Genomic DNA, 26,407 nt, shown 5'->3' with positions numbered 1-26,407 from the left:
CATATCACGGGGACTATTCGATGCTATTGCAGTCCGCCACAGGATGTTTTTGTGCTGGTCGAAGGCAGTCAGGTCTGGGGTGAACCAAGGGCTGTATCTGTTCTTAGTTCTGCATTTTTTGAACGGAGCATGCTTATCTAAAATGGTGAGGAAGTTACTTTTAAAGAATGACCAGGCATCCTCAACTGACGGGATGAGGTCAATGTCCTTCCAGGATACCCGGGCCAGGTCGATTAGAAAGGCCTGCTCACAGAAGTGTTTTAGGGAGCGTTTGACAGTGATGAGGGGTGGTCGTTTGACTGCGTCTCCGTAGCGGATACAGGCAATGAGGCAGTGATCGCTGAGATCCTGGTTGAAGACAGCGGAGGATACAGCCTGACATGCCCTCAATTGTGCATCTGTAAAGGTTTGTGAAGGTCTTAGGGGCCAAGACACATTTCTTCAGCCTCCTGAGGTTGAAGAGACGCCGTTGCGCCGCCTTCACCACACTGTGTGTGTTGGTGGACCATTTCAGTTTGTCAGTGATGTGTCCGCCGAGGAACTTGAAGCTTTTCACTTTCTCCACTGAGGTCCCGTCGATGTGGATAGGGGTGGGCTCCCTCTGCTGTTTCCCGAAGTCCACGAGCAGCTCCTTCATTTTGTTGACGTTGAGGTAGAGGTTATTTTCCTGGCACCACTCCACCAGGGCCCTCACCTCCTCCCTGTAGGCTGTCTCGTCATTGTTGGTAATCAGGCCTACTACTGTTCTGTCGTCTGCAAACTTGGTTGAGTTGGAGGCCTGCTTTGCCACGCAGTCATGGGTGAACAGGGAGTACAGGAGGGGCTGAGCATGCACCCTTGTGGGGCCCCTGTGTTGCACTTCAGTGAAGTGGAGGTGTTGTTTCCTATCTTTACCAACTGGGGGCAGCCTGTCAGGAAGTCCAGGACCTAGTTGCACAGGGCAGGGTTCAGATCCAGGGCCTCACGCTGAATGATGAGCTTGGAGGGTACTATGGTGTTGAAGGCTGAGCTATAGTCAATGAACAGCATTCTTACATAGATATTCCTCTTGTCCAGATGGGATAGGGCAGTGTGCAGTGCGATGGCAATTGCATCGTCTGTTGATCTATTGGGGCGGTATGCAAATTGAAGAGGGTCTACGGTGTCAGATAAGGTAGAGGTGATATGATCCTTAACTTGCTTCTCAAAGTACTTCATGATGACAGAAGTGAGTGCTGCTGGGCGATAGTCATTTAGTTCAGTTACCTTTGCTTTCTTGGGTACAGGAACAATGGGGGACATCTTGAAGCAGTAGGGACAGCAGACTGGGATAGGGAGAGATTGAATAAGTAAACACTAGCGTTCATAGCAATGGTTATCAGCTGTATCACAGAAATGGAATGTAAAACACAGAAAATAGATGTTGTGGTGGCAGCTGCAGAGAAATATTTGGGTTTACGAGATTTGACTTCCAAAGAGTTACAGGGAGGTAGTGTCCCGTCCTCCCAGGCTGTTGGCATTGTGCAGGAGCAGATATTGTCAAAGTAGTGGAATGGGCTAGTAGGTTTTTAATGAGTGGAAGTGGAAGCTGCAGAGAATTACATGGGTGTATGACATTTTACTAAAGAAGAGTTATATGTTAATGAGATTTATATGAAATAGTTGGATACCAGTGGAGGCTGGTGGGAGGAGCTATAGGAGGACAGGCTCATTGTAATGGCTGGACTGGAATAAATGGAACGGAGTCAAACGTGAGCTTTGTTCGAATACTCATACTAACCATACTATTTGCGATGTAAATTGAGTATGTAGTATGTTTTTTGGTCATTGTATGGAGTTATAGTTAGTATGCTGAAAGTTCCAAGATGTCGTACTAAATTCGCCAAAAAACGAAGTATACAAGCAGTGGACACTATTTCTGTGCATTTAGGGCCCATAATGCAATTCTTCCAAAAATGGGCGTGGCTTCCCAATGTTTTCAGATTTGATTAAAATTAAATAAAATATGCAGCCGAAGTCCGATGAGAGCGGATACAAATTCATTGCTTTAACCAATTATGACAAATGTTAAGAAAATGTTGAGAAATGTAATAAAGTAATGACTTGTCAAATAAGTTACACGTTATGTTGGCTGACAATTTGTTAGCTACGCTGTCCTTACGAACCGCATAGCATTACATCAGTATGTACCGGTATGTTAGCTAGTTACCTAAAGTTAGTTGGCTACTAATACATCAAATACATAATTCTGTCTATCTACTCCGATTTCAGAGCACTCTCGTTTGAGTGTGCCGCTCAACACCTATTGAATATATGGCCGGTGTTAGTAAAAGTAGGCCCAAAAAAAGTGTTAAATTTGTGTTTGGAGCTAGCTAGCTAGCCAGTTAGCTCGGGTGCTTGACTGCCATTATTGTGAGGTCAGAACTCGTGAGGTCAGAACCGTACTCCTGATTTACAAAAAGCCCCAGAGCTCACTCTGGCACTCCAGATTGAATTTACAAACACACCCAAAATCGTAAAATTTCAGCTAGTTATTTGTTATGCCAACAAGCTAGCAAGAAGTTGCATAGCAACAGCATCAACTTCCGGTAGACAGGTGAAGCGCTAGTACTCTCAACTGAAAGGATACCGTTCGTTTACAGTATACTAAAATGAACTAATAGTATGTACTCATTGTGTAGTATTCAAACACAGCTATGGTTTCTATATGTTTGATAACGTCCCATGTATTCCATTCCAGCCATTACAATGAGCCCGTCCTCCTATAGCTCCTCCTGGCCAATTTTTTTCTCCCTCTGTTTGTATCATAAATGTAACGTGATTGAACACACACTATCGCACAGTAGGTGGCGGCATCCACAAACAAAATGTGTGAACGCCATGATACCAAAGAAGAAGATATTACCCACCCTCGCCAGCCTTCCTTCTGAGAAGCAGTCAGTCAACCGGCTGTTGCATTTTTTTTTCGGTTATCGATTGGTCTTGTCTGGACCGTGAAGTCGCGGGAGAGTTTGGACAAAAATGGTGGATAAATAAAATAGAGTTCACTAAGGCCGTTTTAAAAAAGTATCAATTTACGGTCTGCTTAACAGGGTGGCGCTCCCATAGACACCAATGCGATAGCAGCTGGGTCTGGTCTGCTTTGTTCATTGATTGAACCAGAAAAAACAGCGACTGGATTGGAATCCTTCCTGCCCCCCCCCAAAAAACGTGACTAGCTAGCATATTGACGCCGATAAATACAGAAACAAATGGCTTTGAATGGTACGTTTTATCAAATAATTAGCTACTAGCTAGCTACTATTCTGAAAATGTGAGGTAACGTTAGTAGTTAACATTAGTTAGCTAACTAGCTAGTTTGTAAGCTAACGCTAGCTATGAATCTTGTTCACTTGCTAAATCTATAGTTTTTTTTTGAAAACCTCTCGCAAACTGTCAAAGGTGACGGTTAGGATCGCGTGACAAGAATGGAGGATAATTTGGAGCGCGTGCTCCATTGCGATGACAAGGAGGAGGTAGGTGTATTGTTTACATATAGTAGGGCCTTGTGTAAGCGGTCTTAAAATGTCATGTAGCTAGGCCTACCTTCCTTCTCAAGTAGCATGATGTGTGTGTGTGTCTCTCCCCAGTTGAGGCGGAAACTGGCCCTGCTACAGAGGGAGTACTCCAGGACAGTTCAGAGATTACAGGTGAGAGATATGGTGTGTAAAGGTGGTAATGTGTGTGTGTGGGGGTTAGTAGTGTGTGTAGTAAGCACCACAACCATGACTGATACCTGTGTTGTACTGCACGTGTTTGACAACATTGATGTACATTATCCCCCCTATACACACACACACACACACACACACACACACACACACACACACACACACACACACACACACACACACACAGCGAGCTGAGCGTTCAGATGCCGTGCGGAAGCATGTGAGGAGTCGGATCTCTGAGCAGAACCTCCAGGACCAGACAGACCCAGTCCCAGCCAGCACCTTTCCCAACCCAGCTCTACCTCCCCTCTCCCTTGGTTGCCCTGCTAGGACGGCCCCAGGTTCGGCCTCACCATCCGGCCCCGCTGGAGGTCAGTCTGCCCGTATTAGAAACTTAAGTGCTGCAACAAAAAAAATGTGCCGTTAGCATATTTGAGCTTACCGCTATTATATTATTAAGGTTGTAGTGTGTGTTCAGGTTGTATTCAGGTTGTAATGTGTGTTGTAATGTGTGTTGGAAATGACGTAGTGTGTGTGTTCAGGTTATATTCAGGTTATATCCAGGTTGTAATGTGTATTGGAAATGACATTGTACTGTGTATGTGTGCAGACTCGACTGTGGCGGCATCGTGTCCGGTGGAATCTGAGAACCCCAGGCGGAGGAGTCCGTCCATCCGCTTCCTCCTCCCCGTCGATGACTCTTGCCCTCGGACACCTGACCTTAACCCTCACAGACGAAGCCACTCCCTCCGGCTGAGGTCACGGAGAAGCCGGCTGCGCTGGGAGCGGACGGGGAGGGTCCAGGGCGGCGAGGGGGCAGGGGGGAGGTACGACACAGAGACCAGCGAGGATGGGCTGGAGCTGGAAGCACAAACAGAGAAAGAAGAGGACGGAGAGAAGAGAAATATGGAGGAAGAGAAGGAGGGTGTGAAGAAAGAGGTAGAGAGGGAGGAGAATGAGAGGGAAATTCCAGATAAAGAGGCAATTAAACAGAGTGATGGAGAGGAGAGAGAAGAACAGAGGACATATGGACAGAAGGAGATCGGTTCACCCCTTCCTTCTCTGAGGAGAGATGGAGAGGAGAGAGAAGAACAGAGGACATATGGACAGAAGGATATAGGTTCACCCCTTCCTTCTCTGAGGAGAGATGGAGAGGAGAGAGAAGAACCGAGGACATATGGACAGAAGGAGATCGGTTCACCCCTTCCTTCTCTGAGGAGAGATGGAGAGGAGAGAGAAGAACAGAGGTCATATGGACAGAAGGAGGTCGGTTCACCCCTTCCTTCTCTGAGGAGAGATGGAGAGGAGAGAGAAGAACAGAGGACATATGGACAGAAGGAGGTCGGTTCACCCCTTCCTTCTCTGAGGAGAGATGGAGAGGAGAGAGAAGAACAGAGGACATATGGACAGAAGGAGATAGGTTCACCCCTTCCTTCTCTGAGGAGAGATGGAGAGGAGAGAGAAGAGGGAAGTGATTCAGTAGCTGTGGGAGTCTCTGTGTTAGGGGCTGTTGGGTTGTGTAACACTGGGGGAGTCCTGGACTCGTGCACTCTGGTGGAAGGTCTGCCGTTCCCTGTAGAATACTACATCAGAACCACAAGACGCATGGCCTCTTCACAGAGCCACAGGTTAGTGGTCACCTTTAATATCTGTTGTTGTTATACTTGATTGTATTGTACTCTATTGTTGAGTACTACTTCAGAACCACAAGACGGCGACGCATGCCTTCGTCTCAGATCCACAGGTTGCCTGGGTGATTCCACGCCAGGGTGGGACGAATATATATTTTTGGTATCTCTGCTTGTTCTGGCAATTCTCACACATACATTTAATTGGGAGGAAGAATGTTTGATATGATTTTTACATTTGTGTCACAAACCATTTCATGATGAAATTGGCTGCTTTAGCTCCCTTTAGACCAATAATCAAATACAAGTTTGAAAGCCCTTCCCAATGATGCACAGTTAAAAATAACAAGATAAGACAAATACAGATAGTAACACAAGGAATAAAATACAGAAGAATTAAGCTATATACAGGGAGTACCAGTACCAGATCACTGTGCAGCTATATACAGGGAGTACCAGATCACTGTGCAGCTATATACAGGGAGTACCAGGAGTACCAGTACCAGATCACTGTGCAGCTATATACAGGGAGTACTAGTACCAGATCACTGTGCAGCTATATACAGGGAGTACCAGTACCAGATCACTGTGCAGCTATATACAGGGAGTACCAGTACCAGATCACTGTGCAGCTATATACAGGGAGTACCAGTACCAGATCACTGTGCAGCTATATACAGGGAGTACCAGTACCAGATCACTGTGCAGCTATATACAGGGAGTACCAGTACCAGATCACTGTGCAGCTATATACAGGGAGTACCAGTACCAGATCACTGTGCAGCTATATACAGGGAGTACCAGTACCAGATCACTGTGCAGCTATATACAGGGAGTACCAGTACCAGATCACTGTGCAGCTATATACAGGGAGTACCAGTACCAGATCACTGTGCAGCTATATACAGGGAGTACCAGTACCAGATCACTGTGCAGCTATATACAGGGAGTACCAGTACCAGATCACTGTGCAGCTATATACAGGGAGTACCAGTACCAGATCACTGTGCAGCTATATACAGGGAGTACCAGTACCAGATCACTGTGCAGCTATATACAGGGAGTACCAGTACCAGATCACTGTGCAGCTATATACAGGGAGTACCAGTACCAGATCACTGTGCAGCTATATACAGGGAGTACCAGTACCAGATCACTGTGCAGCTATATACAGGGAGTACCAGTACCAGATCACTGTGCAGCTATATACAGGGAGTACCAGTACCAGATCACTGTGCAGCTATATACAGGAGTACCAGTACCAGATCACTGTGCAGCTATATACAGGGAGTACCAGTACCAGATCACTGTGCAGCTATATACAGGGAGTACCAGTACCAGATCACTGTGCAGCTATATACAGGGAGTACCAGTACCAGATCACTGTGCAGCTATAACAGGGAGTACCAGTACCAGATCACTGTGCAGCTATATACAGGGAGTACCAGTACCAGATCACTGTGCAGCTATATACAGGGAGTACCAGTACCAGATCACTGTGCAGCTATATACAGGGAGTACCAGTACCAGATCACTGTGCAGCTATATACAGGGAGTACCAGTACCAGATCACTGTGCAGCTATATACAGGGAGTACCAGTACCAGATCACTGTGCAGCTATATACAGGGAGTACCAGTACCAGATCACTGTGCAGCTATATACAGGGAGTACCAGTACCAGATCACTGTGCAGCTATATACAGGGAAGTACCAGTACCAGATCACTGTGCAGCTATATACAGGAGTACCAGTACCAGATCACTGTGCAGCTATATACAGGGAGTACCAGTACCAGATCACTGTGCAGCTATATACAGGGAGTACCAGTACCAGATCACTGTGCAGCTATATACAGGGAGTACCAGTACCAGATCACTGTGCAGCTATATACAGGGAGTACCAGTACCAGATCACTGTGCAGCTATATACAGGGAGTACCAGTACCAGATCACTGTGCAGCTATATACAGGGAGTACCAGTACCAGATCACTGTGCAGCTATATACAGGGAGTACCAGTACCAGATCACTGTGCAGCTATATACAGGGAGTACCAGTACCAGATCACTGTGCAGCTATATACAGGGAGTACCAGTACCAGATCACTGTGCAGCTATATACAGGGAGTACCAGTACCAGATCACTGTGCAGCTATATACAGGGAGTACCTGTACCAGATCACTGTGCAGCTATATACAGGGAGTAGTACCAGTACCAGATCACTGTGCAGCTATATACAGGGAGTACCAGTACCAGATCACTGTGCAGCTATATACAGGGAGTACCAGTACCAGATCACTGTGCAGCTATATACAGGGAGTACCAGTACCAGATCACTGTGCAGTTATATACAGGGAGTACCAGTACCAGATCACTGTGCAGTTATATACAGGGAGTACCAGTACCAGATCACTGTGCAGCTATATACAGGGAGTACCAGATCACTGTGGAGCTATATACAGGGAGTACCAGTACCAGATCACTGTGCAGCTATATACAGGGAGTACCTGTACCAGATCACTGTGCAGCTATATACAGGGAGTACCAGTACCAGATCACTGTGCAGCTATATACAGGGAGTACCAGTACCAGATCACTGTGCAGCTATATACAGGGAGTACCAGTACCAGATCACTGTGCAGTTATATACAGGGAGTACCAGTACCAGATCACTGTGCAGCTATATACAGGGAGTACCAGATCACTGTGGAGCTATATACAGGGAGTACCAGTACCAGATCACTGTGCAGCTATATACAGGGAGTACCAGTACCAGATCACTGTGCAGCTATATACAGGGAGTACCAGTACCAGATCACTGTGCAGCTATATACAGGGAGTACCAGTACCAGATCACTGTGCAGCTATATACAGGGAGTACCAGCACCAGATCACTGTGCAGCTATATACAGGGAGTACCAGTACCAGATCACTGTGCAGTTATATACAGGGAAGTACCAGTACCAGATCACTGTGCAGCTATATACAGGGAGTACCAGTACCAGATCACTGTGCAGCTATATACAGGGAGTACCAGTACCAGATAACTGTGCAGCTATATACAGGGAGTACCAGTACCAGATCACTGTGCAGTTATATACAGGGAGTACCAGTACCAGATCACTGTGCAGCTATATACAGGGAGTACCAGATCACTGTGCAGCTATATACAGGGAGTACCAGTACCAGATAACTGTGCAGCTATATACAGGGAGTACCAGTACCAGATCACTGTGCAGTTATATACAGGGAGTACCAGTACCAGATCACTGTGCAGCTATATACAGGGAGTACCAGATCACTGTGCAGCTATATACAGGGAGTACCAGTACCAGATCACTGTGCAGAGGTATGAGGTAGATACTGTATGTACATGAAGGCAGGGTAAAGTGACTAGGCATCAGGATAGATAATAATAAGATTAAATTAAAGAACACACTAGAAGCAGCATATGATGTGTGTGTTTAACTATTCGTGTGGGGTCCAGAAGAGCTAAAACCAAGCCATGAGGTCGAAGTAATTGCCTGTGCAGCTTCTGTGACAGGATTGTGTTGAGGCACAGATCCGGGGAAGGGTACCAAAACATTCAGCAGCATTGATGGTCCCCAAGAACACAGTGGCCTCCATCATTCTTAAATGGAAGAAGTTTGGAACCACCAAGGCTCTTTCTATAGCTGGCCGCTCAGCCAAACTGAGCAATCGGGGGAGAAGGGCCTTGGTCAGGGTGGTGACCAAGCTTTGACAATGCTCCAGAGTTCCTCTGTGGAGATGGGAGAACCTTCCAGAAGGAAAACCATCTCTGCAGCACTCCATCAATCAGGCCTTTTATAGTAGACTGTCAGACGGAAGCCACTCTTCAGTAAAAGGCACATGACAGCCTGCTAGGAGTTTTCCGAAAGGTACCTAAAGGACTCTCAGACCATGAGAAACAAGATTTTCTGGTCTTATGAAACCAAGATTCAACTATTTGGCCTGAATGCCAATGTCTGGAGGAAACCTGGCATCATCCCTATGGTGAAGCATGGTGGTGGCAGCATCGTGTTGAAGGGATGTTTTTCATCTGCAGGGACTGGGAGACTAGTCAGGATGGACGGAAAGATGAACAGTGCAACATACAGAGATTCTTGATGAAAACCTGCTCAGGACCTCAGCCTGGGGTGAAGCTTCACCTTCCAACAGGACAAAGCACACAGCCAAGACAACACAGGAGTGGCTTCGGAAAAAGTCTCTGAATGTCCTTGAGTGGCCCAGCCAGAGCCCAGACTTGAATCCGATCGAACATCCCTGGAGTGACCTGAAAATAGCTGTGCAGCAATGCTCCCCATCCAACCTGACAGAGCTTGAGAGGATCTGCAGAGAAGAATGGCAGAAACTCCCCCAATATAGATGTGCCAAGCTTGTAGCATCATACCCCAAGAAGACTTGAGGCTGTAATCGCTGCCACAGGAGCTTCAACAAAGTACTGAGTATATAAAATATATATATATTTATAGAAATGTAGAAAAATGTCTAAACCAGTTTTTGCTTTTGTCTTTATGGGATATTGTGTGTAGATTGATGAGGGTTGGGGGGGGGGGGGACTATTTAATCAATTTTAGAATAAGGCTGTAGCTAGGGATGAAATGGTTACCGGTTTCACGATTTAACCACGGTAAAATTCCCGACGATTAGTATTATCGTTTCAAATGTATATTCTGATTAAAACCGTGTTTGATTACCACGGCGTGCAGAAGTCTGATGCAACGTGGGTTTGGTTTTGTGTGAAAACATGGCGGAAGGCAGTGACGGCGCTCTGGAGATTTTTCAGCCTTCTAAGAGGACCAAATCTGAACTGTGGTTGTATTTTGGGTTTTCCCCTGAGTGCTGAGGGAAACTTAATCGAAGATGGTCACCCTGTCTGCAGAACATGCAACAAAATAATTGCTGCGAAAGGGGGCAACACTTCAAATCTCTCGAGTCATCTTCGTGACCATCACCCACTACTTTATAGCGAATGCAAGGTAAGTTAACTTTTAGCTCAATGCATAATGTGGGGACTTTGGGATTGGGGGATATGTCATGGTTTGTCTAACTTGCTAATAGCTTGTCAATAATGTAAACTGAAGCGTTCAGTGTTACCTACTCCTGTAAAAACACATGGATCTGCTGCTGTATGTGTCGTGTGTCTGCAGACTATTCTCCCATTGCACACGATAACACCTTCTGTAGTTTAGTCACCCAAACAACCATGTTTTGTTCATTTAAAATCCCTCAGTCGACCACTTGGTTGTTAAAATGTTCCAACAGGAGAAACACTTGACTCCTCTACAAGACTCCTGTATTTATGTCAATTGTTGGGCTCACTGCAATTACTATCACTGTCTTCTTAAGACTCATTTGTATTTATGTCAATTGTGCATGGGGTCATTGCATATACTCAAATGCAACACAGAAGATAGACTGAGTTTATAATTATAATCTAACAACACTAATAATAATACACATGCTATTCCCTTGTTACAGAGGGTCGTGCAGCAAACCCAGTGACGCTACTGGTCCCTCATCTACGGTTGTGACAGACACTCCAGCAAGCATTTAAAAAGCAGGCTGCTTATGGACCCACGTCAAAACATGCTCAAGACCTCACTGCAGCCCTTTCATATTACATTGCAAAGAACATGATGCCATTTCATATTGTTGAGAGGCCTGGATTTCTGTGGCTGGTGAAGGTTGCTGTGCCCCACGACAAAGTGCCATCACCAACATTATTTTCCGAGACTGACATCCCAAACCTGTACAACCAGGTTAAAGCTGATGTTGGAAAAAGTTTGGCTCAAGGCACATGGTTTGCTGCAACTACTGACCTCTGGACCAGTGAAAGTGGGGGTGGTTCAACCCTACATCAGCGTCACTATCCATTACCTCACCCCAGACTGGCAACTGGAATCAAACTGCCTGGAAACACAATTCTTCCCAGAAGATCACTCGGCTCACAACATCAGAGTTTTTTTGGAGAATATGTCATGGACCACATCACCAATGATGTTCTGGTGGAAACGGATACGGAGCCGTCCCTGACTAAGGAGATGAAAAGGGTAATGAGAGAAGACCTTAACAACATACACAGAGAAGGCAAAGAGAGTCATGCACATGGCTTGTTTCATTGTCCCCTGCTTCAAAAAGAGCTTGTTAGATGAGCCTGAGGCTGCAAACGTTGACACTGACAGCTGTGTCCAGGAGGCTTTGAAGCTGACAGCTTCACAAGTCAGTGAAGAACCACAAAGCACCAGCAGCGCCTCCACCACCCCCACAGCGGCATCGGAGAGGATGTTCTTACACGCACATTGGATGTGTTTACATATGGTTGTATTGTTCTTACATGCACATTGGATGTGTTTACATATGGTTGTATTGTTCTTACATGCACATGGCTTTACTTGTGTTGCTTAAGGTTGTGTTCATTAAAACCTGCACTAAGGATACTAAGTGCATGGCGCCATCTTTAATGTTAAGGATATTATTTTTAAAAGTGCATAGTGCTGCTAATTGTATTTGTTGTTTGTTGGTTTTCAGTATAAAACTTGATGAAATTAATTCAGTGTATCAGTACTTTTTCAACATTTCCAGCACATCTTAACCGTACCGTGATAATACTGATAACCGCGATAATACTGATAACCGTGATAATACTGATAACACAGATAACCGTGATAATACTGATAACCGCGATAATACTGATAACCGCGATAATACTGATAACCGCGATAATATTGACAATACTGATAACCGCGATAATACTGATAACCGCGATAATACTGACAATACTGATAACCGCGATAATACTGATAACCGCGATAATACTGACAATACAGATAATACTGATAACCGCGATAATACTGATAACCGTGATCATTTTGGTCACTATAATGGTGATATGAAATGTTCATACAGTTTCAACTCTAGCTGTAACGTAACAAAAAGTGTGGGGGAAAAAGGGGTCTGAATACTTGATGAATGCACTGTATATTAGGTAAAAGAAACACCAATATAAAGCATTGTGGCCACCACGAGCCACCAGAACAGTGCCGTGGTAAAGATTCTTTACGTGTCTGGAACTCTATTGGAGGGATGCATAACCATTCGTCCACTTGAAATTCCATCATTTAGCGTTTTCCACCACCATCAACAAAACGCCGTCTCAGTAAGTTGTATGTGAGGGTGTTCCGTGTCTGAGCCTGCTCCGTCTCTTCTGTGGTTCACAAATCTAATGTAAGGTGTTTTGTTAATGCTACTTTCAGAGACCTGCAGGCTGTCGTTCTGAACCAACTCAACAGGGGGCGCCACAGAAGGAACAGGGGCCGGATGTCTAACACACACTCACTCTCAACTTCACAGTCCGACTCACTAGCACAACCCTCCAATCACCGCCCGTGCTCAAGTCAACTGACCTCAAACTCACCGAACAATCGCACACCGGTTGAGGAGCCATCAGCCAATCAGATGCTTACCGCTGAGTCGGGGACCAATCAGAGTGAGAGTTTACCCTCCAGAGCCTGCAGTGTTCGGCCTATCAGAGGCCGGAGGAGGAGAGGAAGGAGGCCGAGACTGGGCCGCTCTCTAAGTTTGGACTCGGATCCCCCAGCACCAGTCCCAGACAACACCCAGACACCGGCCGCTATTAGCCCAGCCTCACAGCCTCTCCCTGGGGGTGGATGTCCGGAGCGCTGGACTCTCTCTGGAGGTGTGGAAGAACGGCTTTATCCCATCTTCAGAAGGAGCTGTGTCTCTCCCCTCATTCACACATCAAAGCAGAGCAAAGGTGGGACTGAGCCATGTTGTGTATCTGAAGGCTGTTACACTTCACTGTGACTTCACAGCTAACTTTTTAATTCTTTCACTCATGTTCTGTGTGTGTGTGTGTGTGTGTGTGTGTGTAGAGAGTGTGTGGTCTCTCCTCCTGCCCTCCTCCCTCTCCCCTGGAGGACCAGCAGTGCACCCTGGGAGTCTGGGCTGCGTCATCTCAACCTTTGGCCTCCAGGATTTCCATCTCCCCGACGACCAGTTCGGACAGCTAAAGCTCCAGAAGCTTCGCGCCTCGTCTGCCGTTGCCGAACCGGAACCCTTCTCACCTTACAACATGCGTCGTCGCCGCAACAGAGGCTCGGTCCACGGTCTCCATGGCAACACAGGCGGTCAGACGTCCAAAGCGCCTACACCTGAGCCCCTCCCTCTCAGCCTCACCCCTCCTGTCACAGACTGCGTCACTCCGGTAGAACAGTCTATAGACAGATCTATAGGCCAGCATCTTATAGACCACCCTATAGGCCAGCAATCTACAGACGCACTAGACCATTCTACAGACCTCCATTCGGAGTACCATTCAGTTTGCCAGTCTACAGACCACCCTGTAGACCAGCATATAGGCCATCAGTCTACAGACCAACCCGTAGACCAGCCTACTGGCCATCAGTCTACAGACCAACCCGTAGACCAGCCTACTGGCCATCAGTCTACAGACCAATCTGTAGACCAGAATGTAGGCCATCAGTCTACAGACCACCCTGTAGACCAGCCTACTGGCCATCAGTCTACAGACCAGCCTACTGGCCATCAGTCTACAGACCACCTTGTAGACCAGCCTACTGGCCATCAGTCTACAGACCAATCTGTAGACCTGCTTATTGGCCATCAGCTTACCGTTTTAGTAGGCCAGTCTATAGACTTTCCTTCAGTAGACCAGCAGACAGGCCTACTCACTACTGAGTGCCCTTCCCTTCAAACTGAAACCGAGACCGAGTGCCCTCCCGAGTGTCCATCCTTCCACACAAAGACTAAGTGCCTTTCTCCGTGCCCTACGGAGTTCTCTGTCGAGTGCCTTACCAAATGTCCTTCCGTGTGCACTACTGAGTGCCCTTCCCTCCGGAGGGAGACAGATGCAGAGTGTGCTGTCCCCCCCAGCCCTTCCCTGCTCCTCCTTAGCCCCTCCCTAACCAGCCACACCCCTCACAGACACACCCTCTCCCTTTCCCTCTCCTCCATTCCCCCTTTACCTTCCTTAGGGATGACCCCTAGCCCCTTGACCCCTAACCCCAACATACCCCTCTCCCTCCCTGACAGCCCCCCATTACCTTCTTTAGAGGCGGTGACTCTCCCTCTCTCCTGCCCTCCCTGCCGCCCCACTCTGACCCTCCCCCTCTCCTGCTCTCCCTGTCCCCCTACTCTGACCCTCCCCTTCCCCTCTAGTCCCTCCACCCAAGCCCTCTCTCCTCCCTCCCTCTCTCCCTGCCCCTCTCCAATCATCCCTCTCTCCTCCCCTCCTCCCTCCCTCGCTCTCTGCCACCCCAACCTTGTTGATTCCCTGCCCCAACTTTTTCTCCCTCCCACTCCTCTACTACTGCCTCAATCTCTCCCTCCAACCCCAAATACACCCCCTCCATCGCCCCCTATCCAGCTTCTTCGCCAGCCAGCTCCCTCTCTCCACTCAACCAGACAGGCCACCGAGGAGAGAGGAGAGGGAGAGGAGGAGAGAGCGTGGAGGAAGAAAGAGGAGAAGAGGAGGGAGGGGATGACCGAGGAGGGTGTCTTAAAGCTCTCTCACACACTGAAGGTCAATACTGTGATGACAAGCCATTGTTGTGTATTTCAACATCCATGTCACCACTCACTTCAGAGAATGTCTGTGTGTGTAATAATAATCGTGTGTGTGTGTGTGTAGGCCCCTGCAGGAGGCAGCCTGGTGGATGTGTGCTGTGTGTCGTGGCTGTCAGTAGGTGTATGTATAGCGGTGGCAGGAGAGTGGGAGGTGTGTGTTTGGGGTCAGAACAACCCCCCACACTGGAGACGACTCCACACCTGGACCTTCATACAAGTAACTTTGTGTTGTGTGTCTTAATGTGTCTGTGTGTGACAACTGTGAGTTTATATTGTTTATGGGTGTTTCTGTGTGTAATGAGTGTGTGTGTGTGTAACAACTGTGAGTTTATATTGTTTATGGGTGTTTCTGTGTTTAATGAGTGTGTGTAACAACTGTGAGTTTATATTGTTTATGGGTGTTTCTGTGTGTAATGAGTGTGTGTGTGTGTGTAACAACTGTGAGTTTATATTGTTTATGGGTGTTTCTGTATGTAATGTGTGTGTGTAACAACTGTGAGTTTATATTGTTTATGGGTGTTTCTGTATGTAATGTGTGTGTGTGTGTAACAACTGTGAGTTTATATTGTTTATGGGTGTTTCTGTGTGTAATGTGTGTGTGTGTGTGTGTGTAACAACTGAGTTTATATTGTTTATGGGTGTTTCTGTGTGTAATGTGTGTGTGTGTGTGTGTGTGTGTGTGTGTGTGTGTGTGTGTGTGTGTGTAACAACTGTGAGTTTATATTGTTTATGGGTGTTTCTGTGTGTAATGAGTGTGTGTGTGTGTGTAACAACTGTGAGTTTATATTGTTTATGGGTGTTTCTGTGTGTAATGAGTGTGTGTGTGTGTGTGTGTAACTGTGAGTTTATATTGTTTATGGGTGTTTCTGTGTGTAATGTGTGTGTGTGTGTGTGTAACAACTGTGAGTTTATATTGTTTATGGGTGTTTCTGTGTGTAATGAGTGTGTGTGTGTGTAACAACTGTGAGTTTATATTGTTTATGGGTGTTTCTGTGTGTAATGAGTGTGTGTGTAACAACTGAGTTTATATTGTTTATGGGTGTTTCTGTGTGTAATGTGTGTGTGTGTGTGTGTAACAACTGTGAGTTTATATTGTTTATGGGTGTTTCTGTGTGTAATGAGTATGTGTGTGTGTAACAACTGTGAGTTTATATTGTTTATGGGTGTTTCTGTGTGTAATGAGTGTGTGTGTGTGTAACAACTGAGTTTATATTGTTTATGGGTGTTTCTGTGTGTAATGAGTGTGTGTGTGTGTAACAACTGTGAGTTTATATTGTTTATGGGTGTTTCTGTGTGTAATGTGTGTGTGTGTGTGTGTGTAACAACTGTGAGTTTATATTGTTTATGGGTGTTTCTGTGTGTAATGAGTGTGTGTGTGTGTAACAACTGAGTTTATATTGTTTATGGGTGTTTCTGTGTGTAATGAGTGTGTGTGTGTGTAACAACTGTGAGTTTATATTGTTTATGGGTGTTTCTGTGTGTAATGTGTGTGTGTGTGTGTGTGTAACAACTGTGAGTTTATATTGTTTATGGGTGTTTCTGTGTGTAATGTGTGTGTGTGTGTGTGTGTGTGTGTAACAACTGTGTATTAGTCAAAGGTTTGGACTCATTCAAGAGTTTTCCTTTCTTTAGTTTCTTTAGTGAAGACATCAAAACTACGACATAACAATCATCTAGTAACCAAAAAAGTGTTAAACAGATCAATATGAACAAAAATATTTAATTTTTTGAAATTCTTCAAAGTATCAACCCTTTGCCTTGATGACAGCTTTGCACACTCTTGCCTTGATGACAGCTTTGCACACTCTTGCCTTGATGACAGCTTTGCACACTCTTGCCTTGATGACAGCTTTGCACACTCTTGCCTCGATGACAGCTTTGCACACTCTTGCCTCGATGACAGCTTTGCACACTCTTGCCTCGATGACAGCTTTGCACACTCTTGCCTCGATGACAGCTTTGCACACTCTTGCCTCGATGACAGCTTTGCACACTCTTGCCTCGATGACAGCTTTGCACACTCTTGCCTCGATGACAGCTTTGCACACTCTTGCCTCGATGACAGCTTTGCACACTCTTGCCTCGATGACAGCTTTGCACACTCTTGCCTCGATGACAGCTTTGCACACTCTTGCCTCGATGACAGCTTTGCACACTCTTGCCTCGATGACAGCTTTGCACACTCTTGGCATTCTCTCTTTTGATTGGTTTACCCTTTTTTAGATTCCATATGTGTCATTTCATAGTGTTGATGTCTTCACTATTGTTCTACAATGTAGAAAATAGTACAAATAAAGAAAAACCCTTGAATGAGGAGGAGAGTGACAAGAACCCTGCAAGCTAACAGGCGGGCCACAAACAGACAAATAACGGAGCAGAACGGCATCTCAGAACGCACAACTCATGGATCCTTGTCATTGATTGGCTATTGCAGCAGACGACCACACCGGGTTCCACTCCTATCAGCTAAAAGCAAGAAGAAGAGGCTCCAGTGGGCCGTCACCAACACTGGATGAGAGGAGTGGAAAAGCATCACCTGGAACAGCGAGTTCAGTTTATTTGAGTGGCCTGGTCAGTCCCCAGACCTCAACCCTGTAGAGCATCTGTGGGATGAGATGTTGGTAGCATGAATGTACCGCTGTCCAATCAGCAGCAACTGCGTGATGACATCACATCAGCATGGACCAACATCCCTGTGGAACGTTTCCCACACCTTGTTGAATACCCCCCAAAATTCAGGCTGTTCTGGAGGCAATGGGGGGGTCTGACCTATACTAGATAGGTGTACCTAATAAACTGTCCAGTGAGTGTACATTGTATGTGTGTGTGTATTTAATGTGTGTGTGTGTGTGTGTGTGTGTGTGTGTGTGTGTGTTTAAGTCAGTGATGTCAGTGTTTCCTGTGTCGGACGCTCCTGGGCTTCTGTGTGTGACTCTGGGCCAGCTGGAAATCAGAGAGGCCAGGTACTACACACATACTGCTACCACTCCCCCACCCCTCACACATACTGCTACCACTCCCCCATCCCACACACATACTGCTACCACTCCCCCACCCCACACACATACTGCTACCACTCCCCCACCCCACACACATACTGCTACCACTCCCCCATCCCACACACATACTGCTACCACTCCCCCACCCCACACACATACTGCTACCACTCCCCCACCCCACACACATACTGCTACCACTCCCCCACCCCTCCCTGTTCTTCTTTCTCTCCCTCTTCTTTGCTTGTCAGTCTCTGTGTTCATGCGTCTGTAAATGTTTCTATTAATGTGTGTGTGTGTGTGTGTCTGTGCACATGTGTGTGTGTGTGTGTGTTTGTGTGTCTGTGCACATGTATCTCTGTGTGTGTAGGGTACTCTGCTGCTCCAGTCTGTCCCAGGCGGTGCTCTGTGAGGGGGAGATCCACATGGTGGTGGGCATGTCCAACCGAAGGCTGGTTAGCTCCTCCTACTCTGTCGCCACAACCCCGCTGCAGGTCTACACACTGACACAGGATGGCAGGTAGGTAACCATGGGTGACCAGGGTCTTCTGTCATCTGGCATGGTTAATGCCGTGTGTGTGTGTGTACTCTATCTCTGTCTCTCTGACCTCTCTCAGGCTGCAGGCCTGCCTGTCTTTGGTCTGTCCTACTGAGCGCGTGCAGACCGTGGCGGCGGTGGAGGGACAGACTGACGCTCTGATTGGCTCAACCCACGGAGGACATGTTGTTCTGTGGTGAGCAAAAGAACGTAGCTAATTCAGTGCTTCCTGGTGCTGGGGACCTAAACGGTGGCACCCTTGTGGTTATTTTAATAATAATTTGAATAAGTGGTGTCGTTCTGGGGCAAAAACACCCCTCTAGGCCCCCGGGACCAGGATGTTCTAATTGAAAGGTTTTCAAAGACACTTTGCACTGGTTTTGTAGACAGCTGCTTTATCAAGGAACGCTTTTACTTCCAATGACTGTGTGCTTGTCTCACCTATCTTAGTTGAATGCACTGACTGTAAGTCTCTCTCTGGATAAGAGCATCTGCTAAATGCCTTCTCGAACCTGTTTACAGTTGAATGAGAATCTTCTCCGTTAACTGCGTGTGCGTGTGTGTGTGTGTGCGTGTGTCAGGAACGTGACGACGGGACAGCTGCTGCGGAGCATCAATCTGGGAGATGGTTTCACGGATACGACCTGCCTCCGAGGATACTCCCTCTGCGTGAGTGTGCGTGCGTGTGTGTGTAGTATCTGTACCAGAAAGAGTGGGTTCATTCCTACTATAATGTGTGAGAGAACCCACAGGACACGGGAGAGTTTCTGATCTTTGTGTGTTTGTGTTCTCACCATGTCATTCCTCATGTCTAACCAACAGCCTCCACCCACCTTGACTGAATAGTGATGAGGTTGTCATGTCCCACTCCATCCTACGAAACCTCCCAGTGTCTGCCTCCCAAAACACCCAATTCTCTGCCCTTTCTCTATGTGCACTCTCTCCCACACACATTTACAGCACTACTGTCCATAACCCATCCATGGGTTTAGAGGGAGTGTCCACTACTGTCCATAACCCATCCATGTGTTTAGAGGGAGTGTCCACTACTGTCCATAACCCATCCATGGGTTAGAGGGAGTGTCCACTACTGTCCATAACCCATCCATGGGTTTAGAGGGAGTGTCCACTACTGTCCATAACCCATCCATGGGTTAGAGGGAGTGTCCACTACTGTCCATAACCCATCCATGGGTTTAGAGGGAGTGTCCACTACTGTCCATAACCCATCCATGGGTTAGAGGGAGTGTCCACTACTGTCCATAACCCATCCATGGGTTTAGAGGGAGTGTCCACTACTGTCCATAACCCATCCATGGGTTTAGAGGGAGTGTCCACTACTGTCCATAACCCATCCATGGGTTTAGAGGGAGTGTCCACTACTGTCCATAACCCATCCATGGGTTAGAGGGAGTGTCCACTACTGTCCATAACCCATCCATGGGTTTAGAGGGAGTGTCCACTACTGTCCATAACCCATCCATGGGTTTAGAGGGAGTGTCCACTACTGTCCATAACCCATCTATGGGTTTAGAGGGAGTGTCCACTACTGTCCATAACCCATCCATGGGTTAGAGGGAGTGTCCACTACTGTCCATAACCCATCCATGGGTTAGAGGGAGTGTCCACTACTGTCCATAACCCATCCATGGGTTAGAGGGAGTGTCCACTACTGTCCATAACCCATCCATGGGTTAGAGGGAGTGTCCACTACTGTCCATAACCCATCCATGGGTTTAGAGGGAGTGTCCACTACTGTCCATAACCCATCCATGGGTTAGAGGGAGTGTCCACTACTGTCCATAACCCATCCATGGGTTTAGAGGGAGTGTCCACTACTGTCCATAACCCATCCATGGGTTAGAGGGAGTGTCCACTACTGTCCATAACCCATCCATGGGTTAGAGGGAGTGTCCACTACTGTCCATAACCCATCCATGGGTTTAGAGGGAGTGTCCACTACTGTCCATAACCCATCCATGGGTTTAGAGGGAGTGTCCACTACTGTCCATAACCCATCCATGGGTTTAGAGGGAGTGTCCACTACTGTCCATAACCCATCCATGGGTTTAGAGGGAGTGTCCACTACTGTCCATAACCCATCCATGGGTTTAGAGGGAGTGTCCACTACTGTCCATAACCCATCCATGGGTTTAGAGGGAGTGTCCACTACTGTCCATAACCCATCCATGGGTTTAGAGGGAGTGTCCACTACTGTCCATAACCCATCCATGGGTTTAGAGGGAGTGTCCACTACTGTCCATAACCCATCCATGGGTTTAGAGGGAGTGTCCACTACTGTCCATAACCCATCCATGGGTTAGAGGGAGTGTCCACTACTGTCCATAACCCATCCATGGGTTAGAGGGAGTGTCCACTACTGTCCATAACCCATCCATGGGTTTAGAGGGAGTGTCCACTACTGTCCATAACCCATCCATGGGTTAGAGGGAGTGTCCACTACTGTCCATAACCCATCCATGGGTTTAGAGGGAGTGTCCACTACTGTCCATAACCCATCCATGGGTTTAGAGGGAGTGTCCACTACTGTCCATAACCCATCCATGGGTTAGAGGGAGTGTCCACTACTGTCCATAACCCATCCATGGGTTTAGAGGGAGTGTCCACTACTGTCCATAACCCATCCATGGGTTTAGAGGGAGTGTCCACTACTGTCCATAACCCATCCATGGGTTTAGAGGGAGTGTCCACTACTGTCCATAACCCATCCATGGGTTTAGAGGGAGTGTCCACTACTGTCCATAACCCATCCATGGGTTTAGAGGGAGTGTCCACTACTGTCCATAACCCATCCATGGGTTTAGAGGGAGTGTCCACTACTGTCCATAACCCATCCATGGGTTTAGAGGGAGTGTCCACTACTGTCCATAACCCATCCATGGGTTTAGAGGGAGTGTCCACTACTTTCCTTCTAAATCCATGAAGGGAAGTGAACAAGTGTATTGTGAGAGTACAGAGAATTGAGACAGTCAATGTGTAACTCAAATTGTATTTGTGACATACGCCGAATACAACAGGTGTGTAGATCTTACCGTGAAATGCTTACTTACAAGCCCTTAATTAACCAATAATGCTGTTCAAGAAATAGTTAATAAAAATATTTACTAAATAAACTAAAGTAAAAAAATAAAAATAAACATTTTGAATCAATCAAAGTAAAACAGCACATTTACATAACAATAACGAGGCTAAATACAGGGGGAACCAGTACCAAGTCAATGTGCTGGGGTACCTTTGTAGATATAGTGATGGTATGTACAGTCATGATGTTGTTCTGTTTTATTGGTTGTTTCTTGTTTTTAAAAACATTTTGTGAAGTGTGTTGAGACCTGGAGAAATGCACTTTGAATTTTTTTTGATTTGTCATGTCCCCAATCGTCCTACAGGGGGTGCTGTTTGTCCTGTTGCAACACACGTCCCTGTGTGCTGTGGAGGAGGAAGAGGGAGGGGCTCTGTTCTCGCTGGTCGCCACCAACCCTCTGACTGGCACCGTCGCCCTGGCAACCAGACTAGGCCTCCCCAAAGCCTGCACCGGGAGGTGAGAGGGGGAGGAGGAAAGGGAAGAGGCATTGCCTTTAAATTGTTTAACTTGGGTCAAACATTTCGGGTAGCCTTCCACAAGCTTCCCACAATACATTGGGTGGCAGGAAGAGGGAATTGTGTGTTAACCTCTCTCTCGTTTGTGGGCGTGTGTTTATTCTGTGTGTGTGTTCTCTCCCTAGGCTGGTGGAGGTTGATGTCCATGGATCCAGTGTGATTGGGGTTTTCCGGTCCGGCTCCGTGTGTGTGTGGCAGCTTGGGGGGCGTCAGGGCCAGCAGGGGGTCTGGTTCCCAGAGCTGGGGTGTCAGCTCGCCCGTTGGGGGGCGCAGGGAACTGTCCTGACGGCACACCTCAATGGAGACGTCTGCTTACACCGCTACAGACCAATCTGAACAACTACAGACCACTATAGAACACTCTGAACAACTACAGACCACTATAGAACACTCTGAACAACTACAGACCACTCTGAACTACTATAGACCACTATAGACCACTCTGAACTACTATAGACCACTCTGAACTACTATAGACCACTCTGAACAACTACAGACCACTATAGACCACTCTGAACTACTATAGACCACTCTGAACACCTACAGACCACTTTAGATGACTCTGAACAACTACAGACCACTATAGACCACTCTGAACTACTATAGACCACTATAGACCACTCTGAACAACTACAGACCACTATAGACCACTCTGAACTACAGACCACTCTGAACTACTACAGACCACTGTAGACTACTCTGAACCACAACTTATCCACTATAGACCACTCTGAACTACTGTTATACATGCCAGAGAGGCATGTTTGTTCTACCAAACAGATTTCTATCTGTGGGTTGTCCAACGTGTCCTGCTGAATGCAGCCCAGAAGGGTCTGCTACATAGCAGGAACAATGAGTTAGCGCTCTAACTTTGATAAGCAACCAGAAATAACTATTGATGTTCTGGTTCATTAAGAAAGCTAAACTTAGATATGTGTTTTTGGTTGTTTTATTATGCCATGCACTTTATATATTTCTATAAAACAAGTTATTTCTGAATATTTAGGCAAGTTAGCTGGGTAACACATTGATCTTGCTTTGTCGTAAACACCTGCAACCGTGACCTCTGGTGCTGAATCACATTTTTGATTCAGATTCTTCTGAATCACTTTCTACCACATCCAAATGACATGGTTCAACTGTTTGGTTCCTGAGTCTGTTCCATATGTACCTACATATAAATGATGTGGTTCAACTGTTTGGTTCATGAGTCTGTTCCATATGTACCTACATATAAATGACGTGGTTCAACTGTTTGGTTCATGAGTCTGTTCCATATGTACCTACATATAAATGATGTGGTTCAACTGTCTGTTCCATATGTACCTACATATAGATGATGTGGTTCAACTGTCTGTTCCATATGTACCTACATATAGATGAAGTGGTTCAACTGTCTGTTCCATATGTACCTACATATAGATGAAGTGGTTCAACTGTCTGTTCCATATGTACCTACATATAGATGATGTGGTTCAACTGTCTGTTCCATATGTACCTACATATAAATGACGTTCAACTGTCTGGTTCCTGACCCAATCTGCTGTTGTATGCTCATGATATATTTAAGCTATAAGGCATGAGGGGGTGTGGTATATGGACAATATACCACAGCCTAGGGCTGTTCTTAAACATGGCACAACATGGAGTGCCGGGATACAGCCCTTGGCTGTCGTATATTGGCCATATACCTCACCCCCTCATGCCAAATTGCTTAAATATGTAATGAGCATTCAACAGCAGATTGGGTCAGTAACCAGACAGTTGAACCATGTCATTTTTTTGTGGGCAGAACTGAAAAAGCGTGTGCGAGCAAGGAGACCTACAAACCTGACTCAGTTACACCAGCTCTGTCAGGAGGAATGGGCCAAAATTCACCCAACGTATTGTGGGAAGCTTGTGGAAGGGTACCTGAAACCTTTGACCCAAGTTAAACAATTTAAAGGCAATGCTACCAAATACTAATTGAGTGTATATAAACGTCTGACCCACTGGGAATGGGATAATAAATTATTCTCTACTATTATTCTGACATTTCACATTATTAAAATAAAGTGGTGATCCTACCTGACCAAAAACGGCATTTTTACCAGGATTAAATGTCAGGAATTGTGAAAAACTGAGTTTAAATGTATTTGGCTAAGGTGCATGTAAACTTCAACTGCAGCAAGAATTTTTGCATCACAACACTGAAGTGTAAGAAGCCTCCACTTTTTTAAAGGGACTGGATCTTGTTTCAGTAATAATGAAATGAAATCTTCTTGTTGCGTGTCTGATAATCTACCATTTATATAGGAGTGGTGAAAACATGCTAATAATGGTTCTCTGAGTATATCAACAAAAGTTTGATATACTTCCACTGGTTTGTCATCCAGCCTGGAGTTTTCCCATCCTTAATACTTCCACTGGTTTGTCATCCAGCCCTGGAGTTTTCACAGCCTTGAAGGCTTTAATTGCATCAAGTAATTTCCTCTGTAATTTGGCCTCTTCACATGAGTCTTTCTGTACAGATGTTAATTTTACGTTATTAATAGGGGGAAAAATCCATACAATTAGCTTCGGTTAGAAGATGGAGGAGACTGAAACGAAAACATATTCTTTACTTCCTCTTTCAAAATATAATTCGGTGAATCATGCGTGACTCTATTTGTAACAAGTTTCAAGATTGAAAAATAATTTGGTGCATTTTTCACCATATTTCATCCAGTTCGCTTTATTTTTTATAATCTATTACACTGGATCTTTCTGGAATAAGTTCCTCCATTTCGTTTAGTTTTTCCTCTAACTTACTCTGTGCCTCTCTGGTACTGTTTATATTGCTATCTAACTGTACTGTTAGTCCTTCCATTTCCTTTGTTAATATGGACTCTTGATCTAAATTGTTTTTGTTTTATAGATGAGTACTGAATTGCATGGCCTCTAAAGGCACATTTAAGTGTCTCATACAATAATGGGATCTGCTTTACCTATCTTATGTCTGAAAAAGTCAGTTATAAATTATTCTGTCCTAGTTATAAACAAGTTATCATCCAGTAGGCTTTGATTACATTTCCTATATCCTCGCCCACGTGGAAATTCTGTAAGAGTGATATTTATGCCAATTATGTGATGATCCGACTGCATTCTGTCGCCTATCAACACTTTTTAAACTTTTGGTGCCAGAGAGAATGACATGAGAAAGTAATCAAGATGACAAGCCTGATTAAGCCTCCGCCATGTATATCACTAGGGCAGGGTATTTAAGCCTCCATATATACACTAATTCCAATATATTCATGACATCATGATTTCCTTAAGTGCCTGAGGGTGATAGTTTGTAGTGTGATTTCCTTTCTGGTCCATAGAGGTATTTAAAACCATATTAAACTCCCCCGCCATAATAATAGAGTCTAGTGTTGCTTGTAAAGATGATCAATTCTTAAATATATTTTCAAAGAAGCTTGGATCATCATTATTTGGACCATATCGGTTAATAAGCTATATCTGTTTATTGTCTAATAAAATATTTAAAATAATCCATCTACCTTGATGATCTGTTTGGACAATTTGCACATATGGATCAAAATTACTGTTAATTAATGTAATCACCCCTTTTGAAGTTCTTTGCCCCATGGGAGAAATATATTCCGTCCCCCCAGTACCTTTTCTACAAAACTTAATTTAAAATTGATGAATGAGTTTCCTGTAAACAATAGATATTATATTCCTTCTCTTTTAGCCAGGTAAATACTTGTTTGAATGTTAAATGACGAGACAGGCATTGATGCGAGTAACCAGTCTTGTTCAGTACATCACAACACATCCGGGTATCTCAAGCACACCGGTAAAACACATGAGTTGCAGTAATGAACATTTACCAACAGATGGCATCACTGTGCCATTTTACACCCATAACAATACTGATAGTATTTTCTTATTATCTGCTAAGCCATTACAATTATAACTGGCTATACTTATTTCACCACTTCCCATAATGAGACACACGTTTCAATTCTATTTATCAAAATATATGTTTTTAAACATACCATTAAAAAGTAACATGATGATTTACTGTCTATGTAGCTGTACCATGATATTTGCATTGCTACTAAATAAACCTCCAATTGGTCCCCACTATTCCACCCGCTAAAAGCCCTTCTCATCCCGAGTCGGGTTGTGATCCCAATGCCCGGCAGACCACACCGACCCCCCGGATCCCATAGCCCCTGAGAGACCGGGACCCATCCTTCGAAAAGAGCACACAGTGCCACCCATTGAGCAGAAGCAGAGCAATCTCCAAATGCATTTCCATCACCCTGTGTGTGTGTGT

The 26,407-nt window shown here is 45.7% G+C and overlaps 1 protein-coding gene and 1 long non-coding RNA gene across 6 annotated transcripts; both read left to right on the top strand.

Moving 5' to 3' along the window:
• The first annotated feature begins 2,829 nt into the window (after nt 1-2,829).
• LOC109876933 (partner and localizer of BRCA2) lies at nt 2,830-23,356 on the top strand. Of its 5 annotated transcripts, XM_031811577.1 has the most exons (15): nt 2,831-3,243; nt 3,421-3,494; nt 3,609-3,668; nt 3,877-4,060; nt 4,300-4,714; nt 4,865-5,317; nt 12,594-13,114; nt 13,233-14,902; nt 15,011-15,163; nt 17,827-17,909; nt 18,313-18,462; nt 18,560-18,676; nt 19,062-19,155; nt 21,888-22,039; nt 22,224-23,356. In XM_031811577.1, the coding sequence occupies exons 2-15, from the start codon at nt 3,447-3,449 to the stop codon at nt 22,432-22,434; spliced, it is 4,311 nt and encodes a 1,436-aa protein (XP_031667437.1). In that variant the 5' UTR covers nt 2,831-3,243; nt 3,421-3,446; the 3' UTR covers nt 22,435-23,356. The 5 variants fall into 5 exon arrangements, 4 of the variants coding, with proteins under 4 accessions (XP_031667438.1, XP_031667437.1, XP_031667435.1 ...); XM_031811575.1 differs by having other exon boundaries at nt 2,832-3,243; nt 4,300-5,317; XM_031811576.1 differs by having other exon boundaries at nt 2,834-3,243; nt 4,300-5,317; nt 19,062-19,149.
• LOC116358997 (uncharacterized) lies at nt 9,944-11,889 on the top strand. Its single transcript, XR_004206577.1, has 2 exons — nt 9,944-10,316; nt 10,819-11,889. It is a non-coding gene; the product is annotated as an uncharacterized LOC116358997 (long non-coding RNA).
• Nucleotides 23,357-26,407: the final 3,051 nt, after the last annotated feature.

This window comes from Oncorhynchus kisutch, unplaced genomic scaffold (genome assembly GCF_002021735.2).
Source record: "Oncorhynchus kisutch isolate 150728-3 unplaced genomic scaffold, Okis_V2 Okis01b-Okis20b_hom, whole genome shotgun sequence".
NCBI lineage: Eukaryota > Metazoa > Chordata > Actinopteri > Salmoniformes > Salmonidae > Oncorhynchus > Oncorhynchus kisutch.
Note: the sequence above shows the minus strand (reverse complement) of the source record. Positions and strands in the feature narration are given on the sequence as shown.